A 12,166-nucleotide genomic window follows, 5' to 3' on the forward strand; every position below is an offset into this window, starting at 1 on the left:
GCGAATTTCCGCACGTCTATCCTACATCTGTCTTTCCTCAATTTGAATTTATGCCCTCTCAGGTGATTTTTCTGAGCTAGAGGAAGAATCCCATCAGCATTGAGCATGCTTAAACCATTCAAGGCTTTATACACCTCTATCAGATCACCTCGCTGGTGCCTAGTTTCCAGACACTGTAATTTGCAAAACTTAAGCCTTTCTTCGTAAGAGAACCCCTTTGTCCCATTCACCAATCTAGTTGCCCTTCTCTGTACTCGTTCCAGCAGCTCTACATCCTTCCTGAAATGAGGCCTCCAGGCCTGTATACAGTACTCTAGGTGTGGCCTGACCATTGCCTTATACAAGGGAATAATCACCTCCTTATCCCTGCTAGAAAAATTCCTATATATCATTGACAATACACCATGAGCTACTCTTGCAGCTCGTCTGCACTGCTCAGAGAACTTCATATCTGCCTGCACCACCACCCCCAGGTCCCTTTCATTCTCTACCACTGTCAGTGTAGTACCACAGAGTTGATACGTTGCTCTGGGGTTGCTGTTTCCCATATGTAGTACTTTACATTTGTCAATGTTAAACTTCATTTGCCACCTCGAAGCCCATCTGCTCAACCTTTCCAAATCCTGTTGCAGCAGCATAGTGTCAGTAGTGTCCTTGACAACCCTGCCAACCTTCGTATCGTCTGCAAACTTGGACATTAAGCCTGATATACCATCATCAATATCATTTATAAATACAGAAAACAATAAAGGCCCCAATACTGAACCCTGAGGGACTCCACTAATAACATTAGTCCACGATGAGCAGTGTCCATTGATTACCACTCTCTGTCTTCTCCCCCTCAACCACCCCTTTATCCATAGCAGCAACTTGCCTCCAATGCCACACTGCTCCAATTTGTGCAGCAGTCTTCCATGTGCAACAGTATCAAAAGCCTTTCTAAGATCCAAGTATATAATATCAAAGTTATTCCCTGCATCCAGTTCTTTTGTGACTGCATCATAGTATCCAATCAAATTGGTCAGGCAAGACTTCCCCTTAACAAAACCATGCTGTGTCCTAGCTATAACTGAAGTCTTGTCTAGATGATCCTGCAGTGCTTCTTTCACCAGTGCCTCCATTAATTTTCCGGGAACAGAAGTTAAACTCACAGGTCTATAATTACTTGTGTCAGCCTTTGATCCCCCTTTGTGAATTGGGGTCACATTTGCACATCTCCAGTCAATGGGTACCTCCCCTGAGTCCAAGGAAGCTCTCATAATTATGGCTAAGGGTTTGCTTACCTCCTTTGCTGCCTCCTTTAATATAACTGGATAGATCCCATCCACCCCAGGTGCCTTTCTTGTGTTTATCTTCAACAATTTCTCCTCCACTTTGCTCTCAGTTATTACAAGATTCTCTAGCTTACTGCTAGAGTTGAATACACCTCTGGCATTCCCCTCGCTGAATAACTCCTCATGTGTGAATGTCGATGCAAAATATTCATTTAGTTTGTTAGCTACCAGAGCAGGGTCATCAACAGTTGACCCATCGATCTCAAGTGGACCAATCTGATTCATCCCCTTCCTTCTAGAGTTTACATAAGTAAAGAACTCTTTGCTGTTTTTCTTCGCATCCCTTGCCAAGGATCTCTCGTAATCTGCCTTCGCCTGCCTAACCTCCTTTGTAACTTGGTTACAGATCAACTTGTATCTATCATAGGCGTCCGTGTCACGTGTTAATTTGTATGTATCCCATGCATTTTTCTTCTCTGCTATATGCCTCATTAGTTCATCTGACAACCATTTAGGCCTAAACCTTGAACAATATTTCTTAGTTGGTATGTAAAGCCTAGTAGCTTCCACGATAAGTTCTTTGAATGCTTCCCATTTTGAATTTGCTGTTGGCAATATCATCAGTTGATCCCACTGTATAGAATTTAAATACTGTCTCAGTCCATTGTAGTCGCCTTTACGAAAGCAATACCCCTTCCCTTTACCCCTAATGGTAGTTACCTCTTTGAGTAACTCCCACTTCAGCACACTGTGATCACTGCCACCAAGTGGTTCATTTATCTGCAGATTCTTAATGCATGAAGAATCACTACTGATAATCAAATCAAGAGTATTACTCCCTCTAGTTGCCTCCCGAACATGCTGATGTAGAAAACAATCATCCAATAAATCCACAAAAGCCTTGCTACTGTGTGAGTGACCAGCCCCCAAATTCCAGTCAATATCTGGGAAATTAAAATCCCCCATTATAAGACTCTCTGATTTACTGGCCCACTCTATTTCTCCGAACAGTTTCTTATTATACTCATCAGAGTCATTAGGCCTATAGCACACTCCTACTCTCAATTTTGATCTCCCAATGCTTATGTCACACCAAACTGACTCGACACTGCACTGTCCAGCGATGTCCACTGGCTTCACTTCCTTGGATTTTATGTGTTTTTTAACTAATAGCATAACCCCTCCTCCCTTCCTATCCTGTCTATCCTTTCTGTAGACATTGTACTCCCCAAATTCCAGTTCTGCATTTCTTATATCTGTGTGACACCACGTCTCTGAAATCCCCACCATATCTGCCTTTGATGTTTTGAGCAATACCTCAAATTCATCAAATTTATTTACTAAACTCCTAGCATTGGTGTACACACAAGTATACATGCACCTGTTCTTTTTCTTAGCTACCCTAACACAACCCATGTGTTTACTTGTACCCCAATGATTCCCAGCAGTCTCTGAAATATCCTGCATCTTAATTTCCAGGCTGCGGCTCATTCCAATAGAAGCAGTGCAAGAATCACTTTCACCTCTGCCAGTGGCTACTGTTAATCTATTAGTCCTTGTATCCCCCCAATCTAGCAGTTTTCCGACCCACCTAACATTGCCTCGATAGCATCAGCAAACATTCTTGCACCCTTTCTATTTAAGTGTATCCCATCCCTGTAGAAGCAGTCTCTCCTGTTAACAAGTACAGACCAGGCTGAAAAAAATTCTACCCCTTGAGCCCTGCACAATCTTTCCAGGGCCGAATTGATTGACAGGGCTCTCATCATATAGAAAGCTCTCATTATATAAACTGTAGAAGGAAGGGGATGAATCAGATTGGTCCACTTGATATCGATGATTTGACTGTTGATGATCTGCTCGGGTTGGCAGCAAACTGAATGAGTATTTTGCAGCTACGTTCACACACGAGGATGCTTTAGGGAAGTGGAGGCAAGAAGTTTATCAAACTGTAATAGGGAGCTAAATGATTTTGTAATAAGTGTGAGGAAAGTGGAAGAGAAATTGTTTAAGTTAAACATAATAAAGGCACTTGGGGAGGATGAGATCTAACCAATTATATTAAGGGAGGCAGCGAAGGAAGTAAGCAAACTTATAGCCATAATTATGAGAACATCCTTGGATTCAGGGTGAGGTCCCTGCAGACTGGAGATGTGTAAATGTATCCCTAATTCACAAAGGGTGGGATCAAAGGGTGACATGAATAATTACAGATCTGTTAGTTTAACTTCTGTCCCAGGGAAAATAATGGAGTCACTGGTTAAAAAGTAATGCAGGATCATCATCTAGACAAGACAGCATGGGCTTTTTAAGGGGAAATCTTGTCTGACAAATCTGATTGGATGTTACGATGTGGTCACAAAGGAACTGGATGCAAAAAATAATTTTGATATCATATACTTGGATTTCAGGAAAGCATTTGATACTGTTGCACATAAAACTCAATACTATTGCAATGTATTGTTTGCAACTGACTAATGACTTTATTCAATGATGTATATTTATTTATTTCAGGATCAGAGTGAACAGAGTTCAGGTTTCTTTACATTTAATGTATGAGCCTGGAACTTTTCTGACCTACATGACTGTCATATAATCAAGTGCAGATTATTAGTAAGCTAAAAATGATACGCATAAAAAGAGATTAAATAAGCAAGATTACAATAACAATTTCATTCCTATTAAACAATTCAGCATGGAATGAATAATTAATGTTCAAATTGTTTATCAACTTCAGTGTGGGAATAGAGGAGATCTGTTCAGAGAAAAGATTCAATTGGATAACAGAATCAAGGATGGTTTCCATCTTGGTAATTTTTGGAAGCACATGCTAATAAACTTTGTTTCAATTGTTAGGTGAATGATGGAGCCTAAATATACTAGCTGAATGAGTTTCTAGGGGAAATAAGGTGAGATTTTTAATAACTTCAGAGTGAAATATGGCATATGATATGCAGATTTAAGGTTAGCTCAAATTAGAAGACTACTGAATTGAAAAAAGCTGTTAGATTTAAAGATGTGAACAGCTCACCAAACGTCAGACACCACAGAGCAATGGATCACTTGGAAGTGCATTGATATACCTGAGAATAGGCTGAGCTCATCATTGGTGCATTTTTGAAATAAACACACACTGATTTTAACTAGAGAGGGGAATGTATTTATGAAGATTAGTTTTTGTACACTGCTCAAGTGCAACACGATCAGGTATCATGTCAGCAGATTTTTTTAATAAAATTGAATAGTGTTCATTTTACGAGTTCGCAATATTGTTTTTTTTTTTTTGGACTAAACTCATGATGGAGAAAAGATTTTCACTGACAGAAAAGCAATTGATTGGACAAAATTAGAAAAGGTGAACTTGAAATGGTAATGTGTTTGTCCAGTTTGATACCAAAGTCAAAAAATTCAGCATAAATATGACAATTAGAAACAGTCTATACTTGTAATCCCAGGGTCACAGTGTGAATAGGAATAAGCCTGTCTCTCATTAGCTGTATTAAATAAAAATTCTTATTCTGAGCAGTGTTTCCAAACCTTTTTTTCAGATATGGACCACTTATATTCAGGGCGGAAACAAAGACAGTTTTTATATTTGAAAGAGAGACCACAGACCACAAAAAAAAAAAAAAAAAAAAATTAAACTATACATGCAAATATATTAACAATTTTTTTTAAACACAATATGTACTCATATATATCGAAAAGATGTATGCAACACTAAAAACTAGATAAATACTAGTGCAACTCATAAAACATAAATTTGAAAATACCAGACTCATTTTGCTAGTCTTACTACTAACTTTATTAGTGGACTGCTACCAAAGCATTTGTTACTTGTGCTAAAATTAGCTCAAATCTCTTGAGTTTACATGGGCCCCCAAAGCAACTAGGGTTGACTATCTCCCTTCTTTTATTGTTATTATTTATTTATTTTTTTTTTTGCTGCCAACCTAGTGGACTTGCAAGGGAGAAGATTTGTACAAATTTTCACTATTGACAGTGTTTTCATGGCAAGAACGTTAGGAGCTGTGCGGGACAGATAGTCACCGAGAACATATGACAAGCTGCCTTAATTCAAATTCAAAATTCAAATTGAGGAAAGACAGATGTAGGATAGATGTGTGGAAATTTGCCTTTATCCAGCGGATAGTTGGTTGGTGGAACAGACTTCCATCCCTTGTGGAAGTTGATAGCCTAAATAAAGTTAAGGCTCAGCTGGACAGGTATTTTGAACGAACGGAGGGGTGAAATGGGAGTGGTTTTTTTTTTTTTTTTTGGCTGATGCTGCATAAGCTTGCTTTCTTGCATCATATGCCTCTACTAATGCTAATGATCTACTCGGTTAATAAAAAGTAATCTTTATTATAAATACTTATATACTGACCACAATTCATATAGTATTTGCAGTCCTCTGTGACTGTATTGGTTTTGCTACTTTCCACTCATTTGGAATGGTCTGAGAGTCAGAGACTGCAGGAATTTTTAAAGGCCTCTTCAATTGGAGCCTCAAGCTGGAAGAGTAGGGTTTTTTCACAGCAAGTTATTCTGGGGTTTTCAGCCAGCATAACATACACTTGTACAAACATAATACACAGTGATGCAGTGTGGCCTAATTTTGTTGATGCCCCTTAAAAAACTACAATATTATCTGCAACGAAAGAATATATGCATATATGCCACATTTTACTCTTCATTTGCCCACATATTTTTTGATGTACATTCAGTGAGTACACTTGATATCTTACATTGTCTGTATTCTTATTAAGTACTCTATTTTACAGATCATAAGATACTCCCTCCCCCCTTAGAAAATGCCCAAATACAGTATATGTATCCTCTAAGAGAAAGGTGAGTGGTTTAGATTCTGATGTAATATCATTGCTAGAGAAAGTAGTTTTACTAGGTAGATTTACAATTAGAGAGGGTATAATAGAGTAGGCATATAGAGGACGAGGATCGAAATGACCCACAAGTTAATTTATATTTTATGATATGAATAATTATCTGTTTTATATGCAGATACTGTAAATTACTTTCTTTTTATTTAAACCTTGAGGTCATCGTATGCATAACCATTTTTTTTTTTTTATTGTAAATTATATTATTTTATTTCATTTTACAAAGCATGTAATTAATATATCTATTGTAAGTTGAAATAAATAATTTTATTTAATTTTGCATAATATATTTTACTAATAGTAAAATATATTTTATGTAAAAATATCAATAATACTTTTCCACCCAAGTAACATACCTCAGCACATGCTCTTGCTGTTCCCAGACATCATTAGGAATAGAGCCTTTACAAACGGCAAGGGTTATATTCCTAATACAGTGGACCCCCGCTTTACGATTGGTTCACTATACGATCATATCACTTACGATGGACTCTCCATAATAAAATACGTTTCGCTATAGGATGTGGTAAGTGCCGGTCATTGTGATCATGTTTGCAAACTGAATTTTAATTCTATTAAATGGAGATTCTAATGATAAAAAATAGGAGGAATATTATCCACGGCTTATAAAGGTAAAGATTACAAATTGACGCTTTATTACATTATTAATTAACAAAATTAAATGATACGTGAAAATCGAAAGAATATTTTCCACAGGTTAGCAAAATAAAAATAAATTTATGCTTACATACATAGCCTAATTAATATGTACTGTAATATGTATGTACCAACTACTTGATGTGCTGTTCACTGACATTTTTGGGGGGTTGTAAAATTTAAAACAGTAAAAAAGATAAGCAATCAATAACAAAGAACACGGCATGCACAAATTGCAACTAACACGATACAAGCAAGTGAGATACAGAGTAACAAGTTTACGTAACTTAAAAAATAGGAATGAAGAGAAAATTCGGAATATTTATTTATGATCGTCTATCTTCATTTTTTATGATTGAAGATTTCGTGAAAAGGGAAACCCGCCGAATTGTGGCTATTGATTAATGCAAATGCAATAAGATCGAGTTTACTATGCATTTTATAATAGACTGCACTAACAGAACAGCCCAATAAACTGGAAACTGCAAATTGTTTTTATTGTGTTATGGTAGCAACCTCCAGAAATGTGCATTAGAAAAATATCACAAAGGCATTCGGAAATGATTCTTATAACCTGAACATATGATAATGATCCAGCACCTACTTATTTCACTTTATGATGGGCTTATGATTGTCTCCGACCAGACCACGTGGTCCTTCCTCTCAGTCAATAGCAGTATTTGTAAACATGTTGGCTGCATGTTTTGTTTTTGCATCCTTTAGTTGAAGTGATTTTTGTGTTGTGCTTTAATCAATAGTTTTAATCCATTTTTTTAATCAATATGTACAAATTCCATTATAAAAGTCACCTTTTAAAGAGATTAATAGCTTAGTTATATAGCAAAAATTTCAACTTCCAAAGGCTTGGAACGAATTACCAAAAAACAATGCCTTATTGGGTTAACATTACAATATTTTCACAATACAATGGTGTCTTTGGAACGGATTAATATAAAGTGGGGTCCACTGTAATGGGTTCCATCCTTAAGAATGTAGCCCTTGTTTGCAAGGGTTACATTCTTAAAGATGTACCTCTTGGTTCATTTAAAATTTGTATTTCCTTTGTGATTGATTTGTTTATCCATTCAAAAATTTTGACATCTTAAAATTAATTTTTTTCCCTCAGACATATCCAAGCTGATGTCAAAAACATAATGCAATTGCAAGAGACAGGAGAACTTTCTCAAAATGAAGCACTGTTTTACTTTCTCAGGTAAGAGATGATTGCATAATGATTTTTACTAATTTAATATATTTATAATGTTAACGTGGTGGGTCACGACAGGTGAAGCTTGAAAATAACAATCCCACATTAGCCATTAACATGTTCACTGTCTATTAACATATATAAGTATAAAACAGCACTAGGAATGATGTGCTGCAATGCATATCTGCATTCAATATGGACTGAAGCACTGTGCTGTAACACATACAAGCAGTCATTCTTAAGTGTCAGCCACTGAGAGCCATAAACATAAAGGCACATGAAATTAACAACTACTCAGTATTGCCAAACTGATTGCATGCTTTTCAGTAATGTTTTACTTTTGATTATAGCCTTGGCACACAGTTATGTTTTTTTGCTTGTGTTGATGTTAGATTATATACATGAATAAACTTGTTATAAAATTTTAAGATTTGTTATGATTTACAACTCAGCACAAAAGTGTGTGTGGGAGGGTATGGGTGTTTAATGGTGCACAAGCTGCTGTGGCTATAGTGCGCCTTGCACAAAAGTAAGTGTTTGCTTTTAGCATCGAATTCCTAACTTTTAAATTTCAACCATTATGTATAAAGTTTCAGAATGGTAGGAATGTTGATTTTTTTTCAACATTACAAAAATTGCTCTGCATTGATTTCTCATGCATTTAGGCAGCAGCGAATGTATTAATCAGCAATTAAAAATATGAAATTTTTTCTACCTCCCGAAAATATAGACAAACTTTTGCTACAGTCTTCTCTGAAATATTTTTTTGTTTTTCACAGAGTAAATGAATGCAAGAACCTGTCAGGTGACTTGCAATTTTTTGCAACTTAGTGTAGCAGGTCACCTGACAGATTATTTTTTTTTTTTTTAAATCACATAAAAAGTTATATACAGTACGTATTGCAATACATCCAGAAAGGATGAAATATTGGTATTGTTGAAAAAAGAAGACAAAAATCCAAAACTTTTTTTTTTTTTTCACAAATTTAGAAGAATGTTTGTCTGCCACTATGCTTGCTACAGTTTCAACTTCCTTTTAATATATACAGGTTTCTTTTTATGCAATCCCGTTGTGAATTATATGTAGGTGCCATACTTCTTAATGTTCCCATTTGCCAGTAATCTGCAGGAAGCACCTTATTTTTTTTACATCCATATTTTTGCAAAATAAAACAGCAATTTCAAATCACTGTAAACAAGAAATGTGCTTCTAGTCCACTAATAATTGCAGCACTTAAATATGTTTGCATCAGGGCTGCATGATTTAACAACATAAAAAAAAAAAAAAAAAACACCCACTACTTTAACATTTCTACTTTTCTTATTATGAGGCTGTATTGGAATTGATATTAATTACTAATCTCCAGATATGGATAAATGTATAATAATGAATTACAAAGTTCAAAGTTAAATTAGAATTTTTTTATTCATGGTGATGTGTAACTTAACTTTTTTTCTAAGTAATGTATTAAGTTGGAAAAATCTTGTAAAAAAAAAAAAAAAAAAAAGGTTTCACATAAGTTAGTTCCGATCTCTACACTTATACTGCTCTTTTTATAATTTTTTTTTCTTTAGGAAAATATAAATGAAAAATTGATAAAAAAAAAAAAAAAAAAAAAAGTGGCATGTGTGCCAAGTATGCGCAGTAGATGGTTTTATTTGAAACATCTTTTGTGTTTCTTTTAGGTATTTTGAAATTTATATATTGATTATGAAATAAAAGAGCTTTTGTATCAATAAAAATCAATAAATATTTTATTGATTATTCACAAATTTTCATGATTTCAGCTGGAAGACAAGATATAATGGATTTATGATAACTAAAGTAAGAGACGAATACTTGCAATTGCAGCATATCTAAATGTCTCTGGAAAACAGCATTGATTGAGGTACCTGATCTTGTAGTTGAAATGGCATATGCAGCTGTTGGGGGCACCTAACAGTGGAATGTAACGGAAATGCGAGGCAAAAAAATAAATTATTGACAAATATTTGTATTGTTTCAGTCATACTTCTTGCATCAGTAACTGCAGGAAGTATGATTGTCACATCAAGCTATTCAAAAATCTAAAAAGTTAGAACTCGAGATATTGTACTGGTCACGAAAAATGCATCCCGTGCTCTAATCACACTACTAGTGAGTGCTTGGCATAGACTAGTGGTGAGAGCATGGGAAGTGCCTCTGGCAGGGCAGAAGCTGCGGATGACATTACTTCTGTGACGCATTTTTTGTGACTGATCACATTTACTCAATAGGTGCCCACAAGGATGTTTCACATAAAAAAAAAAAATTCATTATCGTAGTCAGATTTTCTAGATTGTATATATTTTAAGTGGGGAAAGAATTTCAATACTAATTCCCATATTTTCGGCAGCAGTAATAAGAAACTGGTTTGTCCTGGAAGAGTTAATGAAAATGCATGGAGACTTCCTTGAACAATAACTTGCCTACCTTGCAGAATTTACATTTAATAACAAATGTATCTTAAATTTACATTTAATTATGAAAATCAATAAAAAGAAATTTTAATATTTAAATTTCTAGAAATGACCTCAAAGTACCTGCAGCTTTGTTACATGTGTATATTAAAGTATTGATTGCATGTTTATAAAACATTTGAACAGCTTGAAAGCTGATTGATGTTCTGTGAAGCTGAAGTCTATATTTGTCTCTAGACTGTCTAATTTGACTAGTCAAATTAGACAGTCTAGAGACAAAACACTGTGGGGTGAGGGGCTGGACCTGAAACCAAATGATGTAAAGAAGGAAATTTTTTCTTCATCAGCCAAAAAATAAATAAATAAAAATTAAAAAAACCAAATAAATAGAATATTCAGACTATTCCCATTCCCAAGGTAATCATCAAATTTTACTTTAAACTTAAAGACTCATTGACTCCACCAGGTTGAGAAGCAAATTTATTCAAATGTTGAACAGCTTGCTACTCATGGTGCCTCCGTAGCCAGGTGAGCAGGAGCAGCAGTGCGTAGCACACGCTTCTTGATTAGACCAGGGTTAGAGCCTGTGACCACCAAATACGGAGGATGCAGAAAGGTCAGGGAATGACCACCGCATATCCCCGGAGCAATATGGTCTTAGTTGCTAATGCTCCTAAAAACCAAATAACAACAACAACAACCTGCTACTCATAGGTGAACTTCATGAGATCCAGTCTTCTATTATTCCTTGAGATTTTATATTTGTCTCACCTGGTTTATGTCTCACTCATGAGGGAGGATAGGTTATTCTCATTCATTTTATTCAATCCCTGCAGTGCTTTATGCACCTCATTTTGATCTCCCCTTAGACATATGGTTGTCAAAGTTTGTGCCATCCACATGTTCTAAACCATTCACATGTGCAGCACTTTGAACTCGTCACCACTTCTGGTTGCCCTTCTGTGAACCCTCTGCAGAATTTTTGTTTTTTTTAGGTGTGGTCTCCAGATCTGAATACAGTATTCCAAATTCAGTCTGACCATAGCCTTGTAAAGAGGTATTGCCATAATAAAAAGATAAATTCAAATATTCCAAATTTGATCTAACCATAGCCTTGTAAAGAGGAATAATGACATTCTTCTCCCTACTAGCAAATGCCCTATAAATCATAGACAGAATGCCATGTGCCATCCTAGTTTTTCTCTGTTTACGTTGCATGGAAAATTTAATGTCACAATGAATCATAAAATCTTTTTCATCTTGAACCACATTTAGCTCCTCTCCCATGCTCTGGAGACACGCAGACTCCAGACAAATCCTGGAATTGCTTATAATATGTGACCCCAGGATTTCTGTTACCCAAATGCATAACCTTACATTTAGAAGCATTAAACTTTATTGGCCATTTTTCAAACCATATATGCAACTGATCCAAGCCTTTTGAAACAGCTTGTTCATATTCTTAATCACACTTTGACAGCTTATCTTGGATGTCCTCCTCAATATTTCTCTATACATTAAAAACGTTTTCCTCCTAGTGATATTTATTTGAGCCTATGGGAGAAGAGGGCGAGTCAATTACGTCACTACAAATGTGCAATTAAATAATTTCATCGTTGTCTTCCATTGAAAGACATTTGCCGCCATAGCATTCACCAACCTTGTGCATGCTTCACTCTGTAATACAT

At 35.7% G+C, this 12,166-nt stretch overlaps 1 protein-coding gene across 1 annotated transcript in view; it reads left to right on the plus strand.

Moving 5' to 3' along the window:
* LOC150086938 (longistatin-like) overlaps positions 1 to 12,166 on the plus strand; it is a 29,645-nt gene that overhangs the window by 2,527 nt on the left and 14,952 nt on the right. Inside the window, exon 2 of the mRNA XM_090371695.1 lies at positions 7,959 to 8,045. Within this exon, the coding sequence (XP_090227821.1) occupies positions 7,959 to 8,045 (87 nt within the window). The remainder of the gene's footprint in view (positions 1 to 7,958; positions 8,046 to 12,166) is intronic.

This window comes from Mastigoproctus giganteus, chromosome 4 (assembly GCF_048544385.1).
Source record: "Mastigoproctus giganteus isolate SK-2022 chromosome 4, ASM4854438v1, whole genome shotgun sequence".
NCBI lineage: Eukaryota > Metazoa > Arthropoda > Arachnida > Uropygi > Thelyphonidae > Mastigoproctus > Mastigoproctus giganteus.